This window comes from Petaurus breviceps, unplaced genomic scaffold (assembly GCF_028583685.1).
Source record: "Petaurus breviceps papuanus isolate PSGF00001 unplaced genomic scaffold, PetGlider_PUasm1.0 90466, whole genome shotgun sequence".
NCBI lineage: Eukaryota > Metazoa > Chordata > Mammalia > Diprotodontia > Petauridae > Petaurus > Petaurus breviceps.
Genome location: NW_027187260.1, coordinates 837766 through 862446, shown reverse-complemented (window position 1 = coordinate 862446; position 24681 = coordinate 837766). Strand labels below are relative to the sequence as shown.

The following is a 24681-nucleotide window of genomic DNA, read 5'->3' as shown; positions in this document are numbered from 1 at the left end:
TATTTAAAGAGTAATTAATGCCTGCGATATAAAAATTATTCTCAAAAATAGATTCAGTAACACTCCATTAAAGGCAAAAAATGGCCTTCATACCTGGGAAACACAGACCAAACAACAAAAACTATGATCTAATGTCACTTATCAGTATTGATGCAAAAATTTTAAATAAAATCTTCACAAGGAAACTACAGAAATATATTTAGAAAAATAATTCACTATGACTAAGTTGAATTCTGCCACGAATGCAGAGTTGGCTTAACATTTAGGAAAATAATTAGTAGAATCAGTCACATAAAGAACAAAGATTATAATAACCACAGATTATTTCAATAGATGCAGAAAAAATTGACAAATTTTAGTGTTTCAGTATCTAACATTAACATTAGCAGAACTTTGTTTTAGGGTTTTTAACAAGTATAGACATGGAAGGGCCCTTCTTTAATATTATTGAAAGAATATTTAAAACTAAGAATTAGCATTGTTTGAAATGGAAAAATATTAGGAACTTTCCCTGTACACAGAAGGCTAAAGCAAGGATAGTCCCTCTCTCTACTATTATTTGACATAGTCCTACAAATGTCCTATAACAGTAAAACAAATCAGAACGTAAGCTGCTTGAGAGCCAGGATTGTTTCATTTTTATCTTTGTACTCCCTGTGCCTAGCACTCCTTATTAACTATTTTCTTTGTTGACCAATTGACGAGAGAACAAAATGAAGGATGAAGCAAGTGAAAAAGAACAAGGAGTCAGTCACCTGGCTCATAGTAGGTACTTATTAGACATTTATTGATTGACTGATTGACAAAATAATTCTACTTGCAAATGATACTGAGAAACACTGAGTCAATGAAGAAACTAATTTATTGACCAATAGCCAGAGCAGTGTTTCAGGATACAAAATAAATCCAAGACTGAATCATTGTTTCTATGCAGTACTAACAAAAACCAGGAAAAATATTAAGAAAAATTTCATTCTCCCCCTAAACCCTATAAAATGCATCAAATGTCTGGATTTAACCTACAAAGACACTCACAAGATTATTATGCATACAACTCCAAAACAGTTTTAATAAAAATGAAATCTGTGCCAATATGACAGTATTGCCTAAATGAATTTGCACATTTGGTGCCACATCATTCAAAGCAATAAAATATTCAAAAGAATCTCAAGGGACATTATGAAAAAAAGTACAAATGAAGGTGGTATAGTAATGCAAACTTTAAAGTATATAATAAGTATAAAATATAGTAGTAGTCATTAAAATTTTCTGGTATTGATTAAAGAATAGAAAAAATAGAGTTGTAAAATAGAACAGAAGCAAGAAATATAAGAAAGAGAGGAAATGAAAACAGTAATAAATCTAAGTATATAAATCACTGGGGGAAGCACACTCTCTTTGACAAAAACTTTTATGAAAACCAGAAATTAGACTAACATCTGTTATATGTCATATCATATTATATTGTATTGTATTGTTATATCATATATACCATAATATTCCCTAAAATGGATATGCTATCTGAACATAAAAGCATACTCTGTAAAATGCAAATTAAACAAGATTGGGTACCTTTCACAACCCTGACTAGAGTAAAAAAAATTCTTAACCAAATAAGAGAAAGCAAAATAGGGGAAATGTTGATTACCAAAATTTAAAAACATTCACACAAATAAAATCACTAATGACATAATTATAAGAGAAATGGTAGAGAATCTCAAGGGAAATAATTTTTAAAAGTGTGAAGGAAAGGGCCTCACATCTCAAACTATACTACATAACAGCAATTATCAAGACTATTTGGTACTAATGTAAAAATAGAAAGTTTGATAAGTGAAACAGATTAGATACACATCATATAGAAGCAAAAGGAAATAGTAGTTTAGTGTTTGACAAATCCCCAAACCCAAGCTATTGGAATAAGAATTAATTATTTAACAAAAATTTCTGGGAAAAACAATAAAACAGTCTTCCCAAAAGTAGATAATAGACCAACATCTCACACTATTTGCCAAGACAAGCTCCCAAGTGGGATCATGGTTTTGACATAGCAGGTCCCATTGAAAACGAATAAGAGGGGGGGTGGAGCCAAGATGGCGGAGTAGAAGCATGACCTTCCCGCAGCTCCGGCTTCCACCCTCCCCAATCCATGTAAAAAGGGGACTCTAAAAAAAACTTTGGAGCTGCAGAACCCACAAAATGATACAGAGAAGCTAACCTCCCACTGAGGACAGCCTGGCAGGCCGGCAGCAAGCGGCCAGTGCAGCCCTCTGGGAGCTGAGCCCAGCCCCATGCCCAGGCTTTAGCCCCAGGGCGGGCCTGACCAGCCGCTGGCCAGAGGGACTCCAAATCAGCAGCATCTGTGGCCATTTCCAGATTTATCAACACATAGACACAAAGGACAAAGTGAGAGGTCAGTGCAGTCTGGACTTTGGAACCAGTAAGTGGGAGTGGCTCTTACCCCCAGGGCGAAAAGCCACTGAAAGGCCAGCACAGCCAGCCAGTGCCACATGGAGGCTTCAGCTCTTGGCTGCAGAGTGTAGGGGGACCAAGCACCAGTCTGAGGGGTAATCACTCTTGCTTTAACCTTCTTGGATCTGTATTGCAGTCTAGGGTGGAGGTTCTGGGGTGTGTGTCCAGCTTGCCAGAGGGTGTGGAGACCTCAGAGAGGGCACCCATCTAGTATCCAGCAGCTGAGGAAACCCCAGTGTTTGGGACAAAAGCTCCCCTGTCTGGTGGGAAAGTCATACTGTGGCAAAAAGCCCAAACGTCAAGTAATTGAGTGGCAAAATGAGCAGGCAAAGGAAGCAAAGCAGACAGAAGATTCCAACAATACCCTCCTATTTTGGGGACAAAAAGGAGCAAAGCATGGAACAGGAGGAAAACAGTGAAGTCAGAACTACTGCACCAAAAGCTTCAAAGGAAAATACAAGCTGGTTATAGGCCATAGAGGACCTTAAGAAAGATTTTAAAAACCAAATAAAAGAAGTGGAGGAAAAATTGGGAAGAGAAATGAGAACAATGCAAGAAAATTATGAAATGAGAGTCAACAGCCTGACTGAGGAAAATAATACCTTAAAAAACAGACTGACTCAAATGACAAAGGAGGCTAAAAAAGGCAATGAGGAGAAGAATGCCTTAAAAAGCCGAATTTTCCAGATGGAAAAAGAATCTCAAAAGCTCACTGAGGAGAATCATTGCTTCAGAATTAGATTGGAGCAAATGGAAGCTAATGACTTTATGAGAAATCAAGATGCTGTTAAACAGATCCAAACAAAGGAAAGAATAGAAGGCAATGTGAAATATCTCATGGGAAAAACCACTGACCTGGAAAATAGATCCAGGGGAGATAATTTAAAAATTATTGGACCGCCTGAAAGCCATGACCAAAGTAAGAACCTAGAAATCATCCTCCAGGAAGTTCTCAAAGAAAACTGCCCTGATGTTTTAGTACCACGGGGCAAAATAGAGGTTGAAAGAATCCACCGATCACCTCCTGTAAAAGATCCGAAAAAGAAAACTCCTAGGAATATTTTAGCCAGGTTCCGGAATTCCCAGATTAAGGAGAGAACATTACAAGCAGCCAGGAAGACACAATTTGAATATTGTGGAAACACAATCAGGATAACCCAGGATCTGGCAGCTTCTACACTGAGGGATCGAAGGGCTTGGAATATGATATTCCGGAGGGCAAAGGAGCTGGGATTAAAACCAAGAGTCACCTACCCAGCAAAACTGAGTATCATGTTTTAGGGGAAAATATGGTCAATTCAGTGGAATAGAGGACTTTCAAGCATTCTTGCTGAAAAAACCAGAGTTGAATAGAAAATTTGACATTCAAATACAAGAAGCAAGAGAAGCATAAGAAGGTAAACAGGGAAAAGGAATCATGAGGAACTTATAAAAGTTGAACTATTAATATTCCTACATGGAAAAACAATAATTGTAACTTATGAAACTTTTCTCAGTAATTGAAGGGATTAGAAATATATATATTTGTCTATATATGAGGGTATATGGGCATATGAATACATATGTGAATGTGTGTATATGTTTACAGATATACATAGATAGAGGGCACAGGACCAATTTAACAGGAAGGAATGACACTTAAAAGGTGAAATTAAGTGGTGAGAGGTATATAATGAGAGGAAATGGGGAGAAACAGATTGGGGTAAACTATCTCATACAGAAGAGGCAAGGGAAAATGGTTACAATGGAGGGGAAGAATAGGAAGGCAAAAGGGAATGGGTCAACCTTATTCCCATTGAATTTGGCTTGAGGAGGGAGTGAAATACACAGTAAATAGGGTATCTCACCCTCCAGGAGAATAGGGGGGAAGGTGATGAGAGGGGAGATGATAGAAGGGAAGGTAGGCTGGGGGAGGGGAGGGAAGCTGGAAGCACTCACTTTTGAAAATAGATCGGATCAAAGTAGCGAATAGAACAAGTGGGAGGTGGGATAGGAGGGAGGGAAATATAGTCAGTCTTTTACAATATATCCACTATGTTATTGTTTTGCATTAGCCACACATGTACAACCTATACTGAACTGTGTATCTTCCCAGTAAGGGTGGGTGACAAGGAAAGAAGGGAATGAATCTGGAATTGAAAGTTTTAAAATCAAATATTCAAATATATGTATATATATATGTGTGTGTGTGTATACATATATATATATATATATATATATATATACTATTATTAATACCATCTTACTTGTAATTGGGAAATAAGATATACAGGCACTGAGGCATAGAGATCCACTGGAAAAGTAGAAAGGGGTATGGGAGAAAATATGGGAGAAAGCAGATTGGAGGAGGGCATATCCTGTGGGACTGCTATTTTGGGGCAGTGGGTATGGGAAAAACAGGGAGAAAATTTGTAACTCAAAATCTGGCGGAAACGAATGATGTAAATCAGAAGTTAATAAAGCATTAAAAAAAACGAATAAGAGGAAAAGAAGTTACTTTTCTGATATACTGGAAGTCAAGTATAAGCCAATGCACACCAAAGTGAGCAGAACAAGAAAAACAATCTACATAACAATATTGTAAAACAAAGAATTTTTAAAGGCTTTAGGACTCTCATCAGGGCAATTACTAATCATCTTCCACAAGACCAATGTTTAAACATGTTACCCACCTCCTGATAAGTCAAGTCAGTAAACATTTATTAAACTCCTACCATGTGCCAGGTATTGTGCTAAGAACAGAAAACAAGCACTGATTTCTAGGAATTGAGTCTAATGAGGGGTGACCACATGCAAACAGCTATGTATAAACAATATACACCAAGAAAAAATTGAAGATAATCTTGGAGAAAAGGTGCTTATATTAAGGAGGACCAGGAAAAACTTCTTGTGGAGGTTGGGAGTTTAGGTGAGACTTAAAGGAAGCCAAGCAATCCAGGAGACAGAGATGAGGAAGAGACTTCTAGGCATGATAGAGAGGTGATGAACTTTTGCTGTAGAGATAGAATTTTTGGACATGGCCAATCTGGGTATTTGTTTTGCTTGATTACACACATCACAAGGGTTTGGTTCTCCCCCCCAACCCCAGTTTAGGTCTCAGTGCAAGAATGAAAATCAACTTACTTTTTAAAAAACACAAAATTTAACTTTTAAAAAATTTAAAGTTAAAAAAATAAAGTGAGGGCATTGAATTAGATGAACTCCAAAATGAATGCTTCCCTTTCAGCTCTAAATCTACAATTGTCTGGTAGGACACTGCCACTTTGAGCTATAAGACCTGTGTCCTAGTAAAATAAACTCATCTCAGGGGAAGGAAGGCCTGCATGAGAAAATTACATGTAGCATTGTTTTGGGGTTCCTGTTTCTTAAGCTAAAGGCCAAAGAAATGGCTGTTGTTAAGAAGGCTAAATGCAGAGAACTTTGGCAAACTATATGAATTTTTAAAAACAAAACCATCTAACAGCTTCATTCTGGGAAGAATACCTGAAAATTCTGGAGTTACCAGTAAGAGAAGCAAAGAGGACTAAGAAATTTTTATAGTACATTGCTGAAGTTACTGCACTGGATCTTACAAACCCATTGTAGCAGAGAAGGAAGAATGAATGAGGGTAGTGAGATAACCTCATAAACTTCTGTGCTCTGTCTCTGTCTCCTTCTGTCTGTCTGTCTGTCTGTCTCTCTCTCTCTCCCTCCCTCCCTTCCTCACTCCCTTCCTTCCCTCTTTCCTCTTTCCTTCCTTCTTTCTTTTTCCCCTCCCCTATCCCCATATTGTGAAATTTCTATACCTACATGTTATTTATTGTATTTGTCGAATATTTATTATTCCTTTTCTTAATTCTAAAAGTAGACAAGTGAGATGTTTTATATTATTCATTATCAAAACAAAAAGTTAAAAGAATTTTTTTCTTTTCTTTTTTCCAATTAATTTCTTTTTAGTTTTCAATATTCATTTCCACAAGATTTTAAGTTACAAATTTTCTCCCCATCTTTCCCTTACCCCCCACCACAAAATAGCTCATCTACCGAATACCCCTTCCCCCAATCTGCTCTCTCATATCCTCCCCCATTCCCCCTCTAACTTTCTAGAAGGGCAAGATGGATTTCTATATCCCAGTGCCTGTATATCTTCTTTCTCTGTTGCATGTAAAAAAAACAGGGTTTTTTATCATTTGTTTGTAAAACTTTGATTTCCATATTCTTTCCCTTCTCCCCTCCTCACCCACTCACACTGGGAAGACAAGAAATTCAATATATGTTGTACATGTGTAGTTATGCAAAATGCTTCCATTGTGAAAGACCAACTATATTTCCCTCCATCCTATCCTGCCCCCCACTTATTCTATTTTCTACTTTGACCGTGTCCCTTTTCAAAAGTATGTGCTTCTAACTACCCTCCCCCCCCAATCTGCCCTCCTTTCTATATCATACTCCCTCTTATCCCTTCCCCCCTACTTTCCTATAGGGTAAGATACCCAATTGAATGTGTATGTTATTCCCTCCTTAAGCCAAATTCAATGAGATTAAGGTTGACCCATTCCCTTTCACCTTCCTACTCCTCCCCTCCATTGTAACAGTTTTCTCTTGCCTCTTTTGTATGAGATAATTTACCCTATTCTATCTTTCCCTTTCTCCATCTCTCATTGTATTCCTCTCTCACCTCTTAATTTTATTTTTTAGATATCATCCCTTCCTATTCAAATCATCCTGTGCCCTCTTTGTATACATGTACACACATATATACACACTCACATATATATTTATACACACATACACTCTCCTATACATACATATTTTTGTATGTATACATATATATACATTTATATTCCCTTCAACTATCCTCATACTGAGAAAAGTCTTACGAGTTACAATTATGGGTTTTCAACGTAGGAATGCAAATAGTTCAACTTCAGTAAGCTCCTTATGATTTCTTTTACCTGTTTACCTTCTCATGTTTCTCTTGCTTCTTGTATTTGAAAGTCAAATTTTCTGTTCAGCTCTGGTTTTTTCATCAAGAATGCTTGAAAGGAGTTTAAAGGAGTTTGAATAGTGGTGCACCAGAGCAGTAGCTGGTGGGAACTCTGCCCCGGGGTGTTTGCTTGGTCCATCTCTGCTGTGAGTGTGTGTTCGAGAGAGCTTCATGCACAACTGAAATAGCTGGTGGGAAGGCTGGGAAGGACTCCAGAAAGGTGAAGACAAAGGAGGTTTCCAGCTCTCAAAGTTTATGAGGTTATCTCACTACCCTCATTCTTCCTTCTCTGCTACAATGGGTTTGTAAGATCCAGTGCAGTAACTTCAGCAATGTACTATAAAAATTTCTTAGTCCAACTACTGGCTTGTAGTTCCCAGTGGGCTGCATTCACCAGCATCTGAAGTCGCAGACAACGAGCCATGGACACATGGGAGGCACGGCCGCTGTGTACAGCACAACCATCCTGGAATATCTAACTGCAGAGTTTCTTGAGCTAGCAGGAAATGCATCAAAGGACTTAAAGGTAAAGCGCATCACCCCTCGCCACTTGCAGCTCACCATTCATGGGGATGAAGAATTGGATTCTCTTATTAAGGCAACAATTGCTGGTGGTGGTGTGATTCCACACATCCATAAATCTCTGATTGGAAAGAAAGGACAACAGAAGACTGCTTAAAGGATGCCTGGATTCGATGTTATCTCAGGACTCTAAATACAATTGTCCAGTGTTGGTGATTTCCAGTGGACTATCTCTGTGAAAACCACAATTTTGCCTTTTTGTGATTCTATTTTGATTAAGTTTGAAGCTTACTTAGCTTTCCAACCAACCACATTTCTGCATTGAAGTCTTAACCATATTTAAGTATTACAGTGGCTTCAAAAAAGGTATTGATTCTGAAGTAGTGGGTTTTGATTGAGCTGACTTTTTTAAAAATCTGTTTGGATGTTAATTGTGATGCAGAAGTTTTAGTAACAAACATTTGGTTTTGTACAGACTTTTATTTCCGCTCTGGTGGATAAGTTCAATAAAGGTCATATCCAAAAATAAATAAATAAATAAAGGAATGCTTGAAAGCCCTCTGTTTCATTGAATGACCATATTTTCCCCTGAAGCATTATACTCAGTTTTTCTGGGTAGGTGATGTTTGTTTTTAATCCTAGCTCATTTGACTTCTGTTATATCATATTCCAAGCCCTTCAGTCCCTTAATGTAGAAGCTGCTAGATCTTCTGTTATCTTGATTGTGTTTCCACAATACTTAAATTGTTTCTTCCTGGCTGCTTGTAATATTTTCTCCTTGACCTGGAAACTCTGGAATTTGGCTATAATATTCCTAAGAGGTTTCTTTTGGTGAATTCTTTCAATTTCTATTTTGCCCTCTGGTTCTAGAATATCAGAGCAATTTTCCTTAAGAATTTATTGAAGGATGATTTTTAGGCTCTTTTTTGATCATAGCTTTCAAGTAGTAAAATAATTTTTAAACTATCTCTCCTGTATCTATTTTCCAGGCCAGTGGTTTTTCCAATGAGATATTTCACATTGCCTTCTATTTTTTCATTTGTTTGGATCTGTTACATAGTACCTTGATTTCTCATAAAGTCATTAGCTTCCATTTGTTCCAATCTAATTTTGAAGAAATTATACTCTTCCATGAGTTTTTGAAATTCCTTTTCCATCTGGCCAATTTGACTTTTTAAGGCATTTTTCTTCTCATTGGATTTTTGGGCCTCTTGTCATTTGAGTTAATCTATTTTTAAGGCATTTTCTTCAGTCAGACTGTTGACTTACTTTTCATGATTTTCTTGCATCGTTCTCATTTTGCAATTTTTCCTCCACTTCTCTTACTTGATTTTCAAAATCCTTCTTGAGTTCCTCCATGGTCTGTAACCAATTCATATTTTTCTTGGAGGCTTTTGATGCAGGACTTTTGACTTTTTTGTCTTCTTCTGGTTGCATGTTTTGATCGTTTTTTGTTCCCCCAAAAAGATTCTGTGGTTTGATTGTGCTTCTTCTGCTTGCTCATCTTGCCATCCAGTTACTTGACTTTTGAGCTCTTTGCCATGGTAGAACTCTGCTTCCAGAGTGGAGAAAGCTGTGTCCCAAATCATTGGGGTTTTTGCAAATGTTGTCAGAGGTCTGAGGAGTGTGCCCTCTCTACAGCCACCATAAGCTCTGGCACACTGGCATTCCTTACCCCAGGACAACCACCCAAGACTGTGACCCAGATCCAAGCAGGTCAAAGCAAGAATCATTACCTTCTGAATGATTGCTTGGTCCCCCTATGATCTGCAGGCCAGGAGCTCAGGAGGCAGCCACTCAGCAGCAGCTGCAGCCACAGTACCACTACACCTCTCGCTGGGGCCAGACATGCTCTTCTCTCCTACAGTTCCAATAGAACTCCTACTGACTTTTGCTTTGTCTTTGGCCTTTATGGATTGAGAATTCTAGAAACTGCCATAGATGCCAGTAATTCACTCTCCTGTACTGTGCTCTGGCCAGTCTGTTCTGCTGGTCAGGCCACCCTGGGTCTGGGCCCTGCAGCTCACATGGGACTAAGCTGGGCTCCCAGTCTAGTGTAATTGACCCTTCCCTTTGGTCTGCCAGGCTGCCTTCAGCAGAAGATTTGTTTCTCTGTCATTTTGTGGGTTCTGTAGCTCTAAAATTTGTTAAGAGTCATTTTTTTACAGGTATTGAAGGTGGTTGAAGCAGGAACTCAAACAAGTTCCTGCTTTTACTCCGCCATCTTGGCTCCACTCCCCAAAAGTAAATTTAAAAAGAAAATTTTTTCATGACTATTGATTTTTCCTCCAACTATGATCCTCAACAGAAATCCTTGCTAATGCTAAGAGTATTCTGTCTCTAAAAAAGAATTTTGGCAATATTTAGATTTTGTTTTATTATAAAATGTTCTTTTTTAATGTAGCCTCTTGCAGATGATTGGGACCAGAAGTTGGATCTCTTCTCTCATACTTTGGATGACTGGATGACATGTCAAAGAAACTGGCTTTATCTTGAACCCATTTTTCTTGCTACTGAAATACGAAGGTATCCACATTAAAACAGATATTTACTAGAAAATGTATGTTAGTTGTTTCTCCCATTTTCTATTATTTTTACCATATTAAGTTTCTTAAATGTACTACATTAAGATTATTTTGGACTACAGATAAAAATATAACTTGACAAATCAAGTTAACAAGCATTTGTTAAATGCTTACTATGTGCCAGGCATTGGGCTAAGTTGTGGGGCTATAAAAAAAAGACAAGACATGGTCCCTACCATGCCTAATGGGACAGAGAATATGTAAACAACTAGGTACATAGAAAATATACACAAGGTAAATTAGAGGCAATTCCAGAGGGGAGGCACTAGCATTGAGGTAGATATGAAAAGACTTTTTGACAAAGGTGAGCTTTTAGCTGAAATTTCAGGTTAAGTAGGATACTGTGCTGAGGAGGGTGAGACCTTCAGGCATGGGGATACAGGATCAGGAGATAGATTGTCCTGTGGGAGAAGTGGGAAGGAGATCAGTGTCACTGAATTGTACAGCATACTGAAGGGAGTGAAATGTGAGAAGACAGAAAAGATAGAAAGAGGCCAAGTTGCAAAGGTCTTTAAAAACCAAAGAAATCATTATTATAATTGTTTTTGTAAGGATGACAATTCCAAATATCACTTCTAGAGGTGCTCACTCTTCAGTTAGTGAGATGAAAATATAAGGAAAATGGGGAAATTGAATTTGTCTTATTTTGTTTCCCATATTACAAGGCTACTAAAACAGTTCCAGACTGCCCAGTCTATATATTAATTGATAAGACACCATCATCATATTAAGTTATGTTGTATTTAGTAGCATTATGTTTCCTGGGCTGGACTTTCTTTAGTGTTGAACAAAATACCAACTCAATCAATGAGCATTTATCAAGTGCTTTCTATGAGTCTCATACTGTGCTAAGCATTACAGATACAAAGACAAATGAAAAGAACTCCTGTATTTAAAGAGTATTTATTCTGTTGGGGGAAACAACACATACAAAAATATTGATGATATATATATATATATATATGGTAAATTATTCAAGATAAGTAGAGGGGAGGGAGTTGAAGGGACAAGGAAAGGCACTGGGAGCTGAGTTTTGAAGGATATCAAAAATCCTACAAGGCAGGGACAATTCCAGTTATGGAGGACAATTAATATAAAGATGTAGGTATGGGAAATGGAATGTTCTGTCTGCAGAACTTTGCTTAGGCCAACCTATATGAACCACAGAGCAGGCAGACAGAAGTAATATTTAGGAAGATTGTTAAGCTACAAAGGGTTCCGATTGTGAATATCTTTAAATTCCAAAGAAAAATTCTGTGATCCAAGTGGTAATAAAAAGCTACTAGAGATTATTGAGTGGAGAACTAATATAGTAAGATGTACACATTAGGAAAATCATTTTGGCAGCTGAATGGAAAAGACTTGAATAGGGATACTGAATAGATCACTGTAATAGTCCAGGCAAGAGGTAATAAGGAGGGTGTGAGCTAGGACAGTGGCTATTTGAATAGAGAGAAGGGGAATGTATGTAAGAGGTGTTGTAGCCTAGAAACAATAAGATTTGGCAGCTGATTGGATATGTGGGTAAATGAGGGTGAGGATACTAGGATGACACTGAAATCGTCAACGTGGGTGTCTGCAAGTATGATGATGTCTCAAACAATAATAGAGAAATTTGGAAAGACAGGTAGGTTTTAAGGAAAAGGTAGTGGATTCTATTTTGGACCTGTTGAGTTTAAGATGCCTAAGGAAGATGTGGTTCAAAATATATAATAGGCACATAATGGTGTGGGATTGGAGCTCAGGAAAGAGAATTTTGTTGTTCAATCATTTTCATTTGTGTCTGACTCTTCATGACCCCATTTGGGTTTTTCTTGGTAAAGATACTGGAGTGGTTTGCCATTTCCTTCTCCAGCTCATTTTACAGATGAGAAAACTGAGAAAAACAGGGTTAAGTAACTTGCTCAGGGTCACACAGCTAGTAAGTATCTGAGGCCAGATTTGAACTCACAAAGAATGCATCTTCCTGACCCCAGAACTGACACTGTATTCACTGTGCCACCTAGTTGCCCCTAGGAAAGAGAAAGGGCTGAGAAAATTATAATGGTTACAGGCTCAGGTGTTGTTTCCTGTAGCAATAGTTTTATCAGTACGCTGAGTGCCACCTTGAAAGTTTTAGTCCAAATAAAGGACTAAAACTCACTCATGACTAAGTCCCAATCATTAGCAGAGTGCTAATATTGTTCTCTATCAGTATCCATTCCCATGCAATGGAAAAAGAAATGCTCCTAGAATTTTAAGTAATACGAGGTCTATTTACCTAAAATAAGGGTGTTATGCAACATTTTCTATCCATTTTACATTATCCTTTTTCTTTAAAAAAAAAAATCAAACATGAATAGTATATAGCACATCAGAATGAGTCAAAAATCCTTAATAAAACTCCTGTGACTTTAAATATAATAGATATCCAAAATATATTAAAAGATAACATATAACAAATTGACATCATTGTAAATATGGTGTACAAATCCATTTTGATAACTATAATGAATATTCCTGGGCAGAAGATTATTTTATATTAAGAATTAGGATAGTATTTTAGAAAATTAAAGTCATGTTTCTATTTATAAAGGCAACTTTCAACAGAAGCAAGGCTTTTTGCTGACGTGACTTCTATATGGAAAAATATAACGTCAAGAGTAGAAAATAAACCTGAGGCTTTGAAAATAGTCATATCAGTAGGAACCCTTGAATTGTTGCAAGCAAGCAGTATTCACCTTGAAAAAATAAAGAAAAGTCTTGAGGTAAAACTTATTCATTTTAGCATAAAGAATCTTTTAATTCAGTACAATATAATGTGGGACATTTCATTTGGAAAAATTGCCAGACATTATACAATACAGTACCTTTAGTAGTCTCATACATATCAGGGAATGGGGCAGAACCCAAATTGTGGGACAAGCATGATAATGAAATTAGTGAGCTTAGTGGTACTGTCCTTCTTGAACTTGATGACAATGTTACAGAGAGTATGGTTCAGTAGGCCAATTTCTTTAAAAAAAGATTTTTATTTATTCTAAACTTAGTAACCATCAAGAAAAACCAAATCCAAATATATTTTTTAAAAGAGAGATTAAAAATAAAACTATAAAGTACGTTATTTATAATTTGTTTTTAAATGTAAATTGGTTTTGATAAGATTAGCAAAATTTTCCCCTCCCATTCTGAATTTTTCTATTTTTAAAAATTTTGTTGTTATTGTTTTCCTTACCATTATTTTGTATCCATAGTCAATGTGCATGTTGTTCTAATTGTACCTTCTTTCATTTATATTTCTGTGTATAATATTTTATTTGTAATCTTTACATTATCACTTGGTATAGTGCAGTAATATTCCATTACATTCATATGCCACAGTTGTTCAACCACTGCTCAGTGGACACAGATTATTTTAAAACACTTATTTTAAAACACTGCTGTAATAAATAATGTTCCTATTAATATTTTTGTACAGATAAGTTTTTTTTTCCTTTCAGTAACAACATTAGGATTTAATTCCAGTGGGATAACTAAATCAAAGAGAATAAACATTAGAACTCTTTCTATATAATGCCATAGTGCTTTCCAAAATTATTATAGTAATTCACAAATCCACCACAGGCATATAATCATGTCTATACAGTCCAAACAACACTGAATTTTGTTTTCAGCTGTTTTTATCATTTTATTGACCATGAGGTGACATCTCAGAGTTATTTTGTTATTTTTCAGGTAAATAATTTTAGCAGATTTTTTTTGGTCATTGATCATTTGTGTATTATTTCTCATTTGTGTATTTCCTTTTGAGAAAAAGCTGTTTTCATATTTTGACCACTTGTGTATTGTAGAGGTAAGGTAATTCAGGCACTTGGTATCAATTTCAGGGATAGTGGAAAAAGGAGTTGGTCACTATCCCTCTTATCATGGTTACTCCCAGCCTTCCAAACTTTGGGTGTATGATGAGCTCTGATAAAATCTGTATGAAGTGGAGACAGCTCTCATTCTGAGTAACCACTGTTCTTTGATAGCAAAGGACTTTCTATCCTTCGTTTGAAGGATGGAAAAGTCAAAAAAAATGGCTACATGGTAGGGATTCTGGATATATTGACTACTGAGATAAAACAACATTCAGATAAGGAGAAATCACTTAAGATAAAGAGAAGTTGGAAATTTTCTGGGTATATTCTTGAAAAGAATAAAAACTTCTTTGAAAAAGAAATATAACACAACTAAGATAATAACATGTTACCAGACAGCAAAATAGGGGAATAGGAAGTGGCATATTAACCTCTACCTTAGCACAATTTACCACATGAGCAGCGATAGAATCTTAAAGATGAATCTACCTCTCTAAGTTTTCCTTACTGTTTCCTTTGGAAGAGTTCAAAAGGAAAAAAATAGATATTGGTGGGCATACCCTTGAGAACATGGCAGAAATGTTCTGTGTAGCAGGCACATAGATACTACCACAATGCAATGTTTTGCTGATGGTTAATAAAATGTTTTGAAAATGCATTTTGTTCATTCTAAGCTAAGAGCTTTGAAGCACTTTAAAATTTACAAAGTACAGTTTATACATTAGCACATTTCTCTTACAATAGCCTTGTAAAGTAAGGACTGTAAGTATCCACTCAATTTTCCAAATGAGGAAAACCTGAGAGGTTAAGTGATTTGCACATGATCACATAGCCAGTCAATGTCAAAGACAGGATTTGAACCCATTTTTCTTCTCACTATAAAATCTCTATTCTTTCTACTAAAATATATTATTTCAAAAGTAAATGTCATTTTAGAATGGTGCTTGAATATATACTTCATCTCCAATGATTTTGGTTTTATGCATGTTCATTCTATATCATATAAAATATATGATATCTTTACATTAGTACATTGGGTTCTTAATCATATTTCTCTATGTTGTCTGAGATAGGAGTATCTTGAAGTGAAAAGAATGATTTTCCCAAGATTTTGCTTTCTCAGCAATGCTGAACTCATTGATATTTTGGCTGAAAGCAAAAATCCCGAGGCTATCCAGGTAATATTTTAGTACTATGCTTAGGAATATTTTTTTTCTTGACCATGTCAAGATTTTATGATGCTATTAGCTATATTTCTAATCCACAGCCTCATCTTATGAAATGTTTTGAGAACATAAGACAATTGTTTATATGGAAAAAAGAGACAGGCCCTCCTCTGGTCACGTTGCTTATATCAGCGGAAGGTGAAACACTTCTTCTCCCAAAGTATAGTATATATTTAATATTTAATCTTAAGATATATCAAAATCTTAATAATAGAGAATATTCTTATTTGGTATTTCTGATCATTCTTTAAAGGGATTTAGCTAAAGCTTGTGTTTATTTAGCAAATCCTTTATTCACAATAGAGTGGGGACAAGACATTTGTGTGTTCTAGTTAAACTTTGAAAATGGCCCTTTTCTTTACCTCTCCTCTCTTTTTAAAAACTGGCCTCCACTATCTTCCTACCTTTGGAGGCTTCAGATTTTCACTACAACACATGCAAATTGGTTAGTCATACAGTTAATAACTGTGGGTCAAAGGGTAACATTTTCTGGCACTAAAATATGCATTTTTTTAGAATGTATACATTATTTAATATATTAAAATGTATCTTCTTTTATCTCTGATTCCATAAGTTCCAGCTTTCATCAACTTCCTCTAACCCTACTACTGTTTCATAACTAATACATGTTAAGAGATAAAAAATAGGGGCAGCCAGGTGGTGCAGTGAGTAAGAGTGCCCGCCCCAGCGTGGGGAGACCTGTGATTGGTTCTGGCCTCAGATACTTGGCACCCACGCAAAATAACTGGCCATGTAACCTTGAGCAAGTTACTTAACCCCAATTGCTCTTAAAAAAAAGATAAAAAATAAGATAGGCCTATGTTAAAGATAATTAAGAAACAAGCTTTGAAAGTCATTTAAAATTACACTTCAGCATACATTAAGACAATAATGTGCTTTCACAACTATAGGCAAGCGAGTCAGCAAAAACTTGACATATTTGATTATGTGAGTTAATATTTGCAAAGCACTTATTGCAATGTCTAGCACATAGTAGGTGCTATATAAATGCTTATTCCCTCCTTCCTTTTATTTATTTACCAACTTGAGAGATATGGCAACTACGGGCAATATTATTTTAGAATATCAACTTGTAAAATCTTACAGAGAAGAATGATGGAAGCTTTTGGTGGAGAATTATCACTTCTTCAAAGAGCAAGAAGCAGTGGAGGGAAAAAATAGTTTAAGGAAAGTATCTTAGGAGATTCCCCTAGGCAAAGCTGTCCAGAGGGGCTTTAAGGATGAGACTACAAGACCAGTACAGACAAAATTTGGCATATATACATCAAAATCATACAAGACTCCTTGAAAGACTTAATGAGAAAGGAATTTGCTTGATGGCCCTTTGTTTAGTCTCAAAATCTGGCATAAAGGAGGGAAACATAAGCTTTGTAAAATTTTCGTCACCATCAAGATTCAAATACAAATGGGATTCCATATAGAAAGTGAGGTCCTCCAAATGCTCCAGTTGTCCTGACATTGTGTTACCTGCATCAAGCCACAGAACATTGTTGAGTCCCCTAAATGATAATCATTCAAGGGAATTTGACTTATCCATTCACACAAGAAAAATCAAGTCTATGAAGAATGTCTACTGTCCAACTCTGATATGTAGCTAGGGATCATATCAATCCATAGAGCTTCTCTATCAATATGTGTGTGTAGCATTTTAACATATATATATCAGTAAGTAATTTTTAATAATCTTTTTTGACAAACTTAAAGGAAAGTTCATATAAGAACTGCTGTAGAGCAATGGCTGCTAAATGTGGAGAAGAACATGTTTGACATGGTAAAGATGTAAGTATGGCTTTCATATCTTTAAAAATTATGTTCTAGGCTCTCAGCTTAGCTATCTATTCAAAAAACATCTATTGAACACTGACTATATACTGAATAAAAAGACTGAAATTACATGGTCTCCAGATTCAAAGAATTTGCAATATAAGAGATTAAGAAAACTAATAAATATGATTAAAAGGATGAATTATGGTACAAAGAGAGAACCAAAAATATGCTTAAAATTTTGAGTAAGGAGAAATCACTTTCAGCTAGGAGGATTCAGATAAGATTTTATGGAGGAGGGAATAGAATAGAAGCAGAAATATTGGGTGATATAAATATGTAAAAGAGAAAAGTTAGAATGATAAAAATCTTTATATAAGGATAAAAATTAAAGTCTTAATTTATTGTGTTTATAAGAAATTGATATGCAACTAATTGATAATTTGGCTCATTTCATGGTAGAAAAAAATTTTAACTGTTTATATGTATATTACTGTATACATTTTTGTGATTAAAACCTATGAGGATTAAAAGAGATAACTGATTTCAAAAGGCAGGAGAGATTCCTTGAGCTGGACCTTAAGGGTCACTCAGATTTCAAAAGGCAGATATGAGGAAAGAGCATATTCCAAGTATGGAAGACACTCTGTGAATGCACAGAAGCTACAGGAAATAGAATGACTCCAAGAACAGCCAATAATCCAATATATTTGCTATTTCAGTAAAAGGCAAAAAGAGGCTAGGAGATAAATTCTAAAACTTTTAGGACAATCCAGGAAGTCAGTAATGAGTCCCTAAACTAGCACCTGAATAATCTTATAGTCTATCATTCTTTGAGAAATTTCCAGGACAGATCTACCATATGAATTCCCTTTGCAATGTCACTTCATGTAACAGCTATATGGAAAATTGACTGCACTATCATACAAAGCTTTCATAAGGTTTTGTATACTGTGAGATTTTAATAAAGTTGAAAACTTCCCTTAATACTGATTAATTTTCATGCAAAATTCCTATGAAATTGAGAAATTTGAAAACATTTCACTTCACTTTTACTCTATGAAATTCCTTATCCCTAGGGATCATTTTTAGTCCTAAGTACTTGACAGTAATAGTTTTGCTGAAGATTCTTTTTTTGCCTAGCTTAACATTCTGTCTTTCTTCTCTAATTTACTGTGAGGTACACACTGGCTTGTTATTTATTTATTTATTTATTTATTTATTTATATCATTAGTTCAAATTTATCATTAGGGGCAGCGAGGTGGTGCAGTGAATAGAGCACTGGCTCTGGAGTCAGGAGAACCTGGGTTCGGATCTGGCCTCAGACTCTTAATACAAAAACTAGCTGTGTGGAGGAGGAAGGGGAATCTGGCCAAGATGGCGGCAATCAAGAGGAAGCAGAATGGAGGAGGGGAGCCCGAGGCTAAGAAGCCAAAACGAAAAGGAAAACAGCTCCCTCCAGCCCCAAAGAAGGCAGAGGAAGAGAAGGAGTACTGCATCCCTGGCCCCGTTTCCAAGGGTAAATGGAAGAATAAGGAATGGGTTCTTTATCTTCTCATCAAGGGGAATAAATTTCAGAACAAGACACTTGATGCAAGATTTAAGAACATTGATGCCTCATTCTAAAGCAGATAACAAAATGGACCGGAAAGACAAGTTGTTTGTAATTAATAAGGTCTGTGAAATAAAGAATTTCAATAAATGTATCTATTTTGAAGCCAAGAAAAAAACAAGATCTCTCTATGTGACTTTCAAACTCACCTGAGAGGCCATCAGCTAAGTTCTTAGTTCAAAACATTCATACTTTGGCTGAATTAAAGATGACTGGAAACTGTTTGAGAGGTTCACGTCCTCTTCTGTCATTTGATCCTACTTTTGATGAATCTTCACATTATTCTTTGATAAAAGAACTCCTTATTCAGATTTTTTGTACTCCACAATACCATCCCAAGAGCCAACCATTTGTTGACCATGTGTTTACCTTCACCATCATGGACAATAGGATCTGGTTTCATAACTATCAGATCATAGAAGAAGATGTTGCTCTCATAGAAATTGGACCTCATTTTGTTTTAAATCTCATAAAGATTTTCCAAGGCAGTTTTGGGGGGCCAACTTTATATGAAAATCCACACTACCAGTCACCCAATATGCATCGACGTATAGTGAGAATGACCACAGCCGCAAAATACAGGGAGAGACAACAAGTCAAAGATGTACAGAGGCTCAAGAAGAAAGAAGATAGAACAATTATTCCAGAAGATCCTACTGATGATGTCTTTAAGACACCAGCTGAAGAAAAGCCAGTGGAAATGCTGTTTGTGAAACCAGAGCCCAAAGTCAGTTTGAAAACAAGAAAGAAAAAGATATACAAAATACAAAGAAAAATGAAGCAGAAGGCTTTGAAGACTAAGAAAGCAGAATAAGTCTGTGGAAAACAAATGTTTTCCATTATTTTGTATTTATTTTGCATTCAATATGTAAATATTCTTTTGTTATCCAGGACTTTGATACTTGTTTAGTGGACTGATAAATAGATCTTGGGCCAAAAGTGTTTGATAGAAGATTAGTTTGGTCATCACATTTTTTCAATAAAATAAAATGCCAGGAGAGTTGAAGGGGAAAAAAAAACTAGCCATGTGACCTTGGGCAAGTCACTTAACCCCAATTGCCCTCCAAAAAAACAAAAAAAATTTTTAATTAAAAAAAGACCTTAACTATCTTGTCCATTCTTCCTCCTTCCCAACTTCAATTGAATGCCTATTTAACCTATATGTGATACCACCAACTGCATGCCACTCAATCCCCTTTATCCTCTCATTCTTTCTGAGTTTTGACACAATCTATCCTGTGTTCATGCTGGGAGCTCTCAAGGGCTTTCCTGGGGTCAGGAACTGATCACAACTGTGCACCACACTACTGGTCTTCTTTCTCAGGATCCTAGGGATAATCCTGATGTAGGGATAGGAAAATGCCTACTATTCACAACTGTAGATCTTGAGTCCCTAGTTGTGTGCTTTCCATTTATACAAATTAGTCACTGCTGATGCTATTAACTCTTTTTAAAAATACATGTTATTTATATATTTTCAGTTTTCAACATTAACTTCCACAAGATTTAGAATTATACATTTCCTTCCCATCTCTCCCCTCCCCCACCCTAGGATAGTATATATCCTGACCACCTCTTCACCCAATCTTCCCTCGCTTCTAGTCTCACCCCCCCCCCTTTTCCCATACCCTTCCTCTCTATTTTCCTATAGGACAAAATAGATTTCTATACCCCAGTGCCTGTACATCTTATTTCCCAGTTGCACACGAAAACAATTTTTAACATTTGTTGTTAAAGCATTGAGTTCCATATTCTCTCCTTTTCTCCCTTCCCACTCACCCTCATTGAAAAAGCAAGTAATTCGATATAGGTCATGTGTAGCCATGCAAAACACTTCCATAACAGTCATGTTGTGAAAAACTAACCCCATTTCCTTCTATCCTGTCCTGTCCTCTATTTATTCTATTCTTTCCCTTAACCTGTCCCTCCACAAAAATGTTTGCTTCTAACTGACCCTTCCCCCAATCTGCCATCCCTTATATTATTCCCCCCCTCTCTTATCCTCTTTTCCCCTGCTTTCCTGCAGGGTAAGATTTCCATACCCAATTGACTGCGTGTTATTCCTTACTTGAGCCAAATCCAATGAGAGTAAGGTTCACTTATTCCCTCTCACTCCCCCCCTTTTCCCCTCCATTGTAAAAGCTCTTTTTTTTGCCTCTTGTGTGTGAGATTATTTCCTACATTTTACCTCACCCTTTCTCTTTCTCCCAGGACATTCTTAATTTTGTTTTTTAGATATCATCCCTTCATATTCAGCTCAACTTGTCCCCTCTGTCTATATATATTTGTGTATACACACATACATACACATATATGCATGTACACATGTATATACACATAAACACATGTATGTATGTATGTATCCCCTCTAACTACCCTAATACTGAGAAAGGTTTCATGAGTTACAAATATCATCTTTCCATGTAGGAATGTAAACAGTTCAACTTTAATATGTCCCTTAAGGCTTCTCTTTCCTGTTTACCTTTTCATGTTTCTCTTAATTCTTACATTTGAAAGTCAAATTTTCTATTCAGCTCTGAACTTTTAAGTAAGAATGCTTGGAAGTCCTCTATTTCATTGGAATTCCATTTTTTCCCTGAAGTATTATACTCAGTTTTTCTGGGTAGGTGATTCTTATTTTAATCCTACCTCCTTTGATTTCTGGAATATCATATTCCAAGTCCTTTGATCCCATAGTATAGAAGCTGCTAAAACTTTTGTTATCCTGATTGTGTTTCCACAATACTCGAATTGTTTCCTTCTGACTGCTTGTAATATTTTCTCCTTGACCTGGGAACTTTGTAATCTGGCTACAATATTCCTAGAAGTTTTCCTTTTGGGATCTCTTTCAGGAAGTGATTGGTGGAGTTTTGTTTCTATATACTATTTTTATTTTCTGTTTTCCCCTCTGGTTCTAGAATATCAGGGCAGTTTTCCTTGATAATTTTGTGAAAGATGATGTCTAGGCTCTTTTTTATCATGGTTTTTAGGTAGAACAAAAATTTTAAAATTAGCTGTCCTGGATCTATTTTCCAGGTCAGTTGTTTTTTACAATGAAATATCTAACATTGTCTTCTATTTTTCATTCTTTTGGTTCTGTTTTATAATTTTTTGATTTCTCATAAAGTTGTTAGCTTCCACTTGCTCCATTCTAATTTTGAAGGAATTATTTTCTTCAGTGAGCTTTTGGACCTCCTTTTCCATTTGGCCAATCAGATTTTTAAGGCATTCTTCTCCTCATTGGCTTTTTGGATCACTTTTGCCATTTGGGCTAGTCTATTTTTTAAGGTGTTATTGTCTTCAGTATTTTTTGAGATCTCCTTTAGCAAGCTGTTGACTTGTTTTTCATGATTTTCTTGCATTACTCTCATTTCTCTTCCCAATTTTTCCTTTACTTCTCTTACTTGATTTTCAAAATCCTATTTGAGGTCCTCCATGGCCTGAGACAAATTCATATTTTTCTTGGAGGCTTTGGATGTAGGAACCTTGATATTGCTGTCTTCCTCAGGTTGTATGCTTTGATCTTCTTCCAGTGGATGTTTGGTCTTTTTCATCACCAAGGACATAAGAAAATACCTTTTTACCAAGAAAGTAAACTTCTACAGTCTTATTTTTCTCATTTGTTCATTTTCCCAACTAATTACTTGACTTTTGAGCTCTTTGTTAAGTGGAGGGTGTACTACCCTAAGTTCCAGGTGTTTTGTGTAGCTGTTTTCAGAGATAGCTCTAGGACCCTGTAAATTCTCAGTTCCTTCAAAGTGGTATAATCAAAGGATAGATGTTTACTCCTCTCCTGGTCTCTGCTCTGGTCTGTGAGCAACCACAAACACTCTTTTCTTCCCTGAAGCTGCAAGGAGGATTCTAGCTGCACCGCTGCCACCAGTTTGGCCATGCCAGCACTCCTCCTCACCCCAGGACTGTGACCTAGATCAGCCACTCAATTCCCCCACCATTTTTTCAGAGCTATATTTCAAGAAATCATAAAGGAGAACTGCATAGGACAAAAAGTAAATTGTCCCAGCTTTTTTAAAAAAAGAAAAAATATATAAAACAAAAAATAAACATTTTAAAAAATAAAAAAATGTAGGCTCCAAACCCTAAAATGTCTTTCAAAATATAAATAAGAATTATATTCTTATGGAAAGAGCTCCCACATGTAAGGAGGGAGACCACATTTGGAGAAGGAAGAAGGAGAAAGAGGAGGAGGAAAAGAAGAAGGAAGGGGAGAAGAAGAAAGGAAAAGGAGAAAAGAGAAGGAGAAACATACACATATATGCATATTCTAACTTCTACTCAAATTGACAGGGCCCCAAATGGCAACTATTACTATGCTCAGATAACAAGGTAAAGACAGGTTATACAAAATATTCCCCTAAAACCTGGTTTACTACTTCCCACAAATACACACAGCATCCATTGGAGACATAAGCTTAAACTTAGATCATAATAATAGTGAGGTACATGTATAAGAAATATGTGTGGCAAAGGTTCAATTCACAACACCTACTCTGGAAGTCCTTCTTTCTATGTAAAGACCTCATGCAGAATTCTTTGTTGTTGTTGTTGTTGTTGTTGTTATTGTTTGTTATTTGTTCTCAAAGAGGACCAATGACATCATGAGGGTGATGGCTGGATGTGTGCATGAATTGGATTTAAATGAGGCATTGTTGTGCAAAGTCATCAGCCTCACTCTCTTCTCCAAAGTCATCAAAGTCCTGTGGCATGACAAAGGTCAAGGTGACTGGCAATGACCCAGTCTTGCCTCACTTAGATTTTCTCCCAATGCTCTTGTTCCCATATTTCACATTCCAGTTTGAAGCAGATAGAGTTTCACCATTGATGCTTTCTATAGCTGGATATGAGTTATTCTGAGGCTCACATCTATCTTTGCAAAAGTTCTCCATCGGCACAAGGCCAGCAGAGACTTAATGGCATCTATTGTTGTAGTCCAGGTTAAGACACTGACTGCTTCATTGGGAGAGCATGGCCCATGCTTATGGGTGGACTGCTCTATTATGCTATATTATGATTAATATCATTTTGCCTTCTCTTAGTAAATATTTCATGCCAAAGAGTTAATAGCAGGGCAGAGCCAAGATGGCAGAGTAGAAACAGGGACCTGCTTGAGTTCTCGCCACAAACCCCTCAAATAGGCTGAATGTATGGCAAGGACAAAGATGAGGTAAAGATTTACTGATGATGTGGCATTTTATTAGTCTATAATTATTTTAGTTATATTTTTATAGAAAGTGTCATTCACTGGTGGATCATTTGCTTTGGGAGTTCTCAGCTGCAGTAGAGCTAAAATTAACTGGATGTTCACACTGAACCCAGCACCAATATGGCAAGCTCTGGGGAATGAGGGACTGTAGGGCTTTTTAAGGGGAGGTCAACAGGCCCAAATTAGAAGTAGGGCAGATCGAGGCTCACCTGTGGATTAGCAATGGGATCTGGTCCATGATCAACTACTGTCCTTTTAACTTGGGTTAGATAGGGACGCCAAGTCTTAAAAAATAAAAAAAAAAAGGTACCATTCAGATTTGGAGCTAGTGGGAAAGGAGAGCAATAGGCAGTATTTACATATTTGTTTACATCTCCATTCTTGACCTCTCTTCTCAGTTCCAGTTCCACATTTCTAACTACACTTCGGACATTCCCAATTAGATAGCCCAT

The 24681-nt window shown here is 36.4% G+C and overlaps 1 protein-coding gene and 2 pseudogenes across 1 annotated transcript in view; all 3 read left to right on the top strand.

Annotated features, from left to right (window-relative positions):
- Positions 1-24681, top strand: part of DNAH14 (dynein axonemal heavy chain 14) — a 412217-nt gene that overhangs the window by 121001 nt on the left and 266535 nt on the right. The window contains exons 23-27 of the mRNA XM_069062634.1: positions 10365-10486; positions 13121-13292; positions 15458-15562; positions 15652-15770; positions 17336-17410. Of these exons, the coding sequence (XP_068918735.1) occupies positions 10365-10486; positions 13121-13292; positions 15458-15562; positions 15652-15770; positions 17336-17410 (593 nt within the window). The remainder of the gene's footprint in view (positions 1-10364; positions 10487-13120; positions 13293-15457; positions 15563-15651; positions 15771-17335; positions 17411-24681) is intronic.
- Positions 7343-8502, top strand: LOC138141743 (histone H2A.Z pseudogene; annotated as a pseudogene).
- On the top strand, positions 18774-20027 carry LOC138141752 (ribosome biogenesis protein BRX1 homolog pseudogene; annotated as a pseudogene).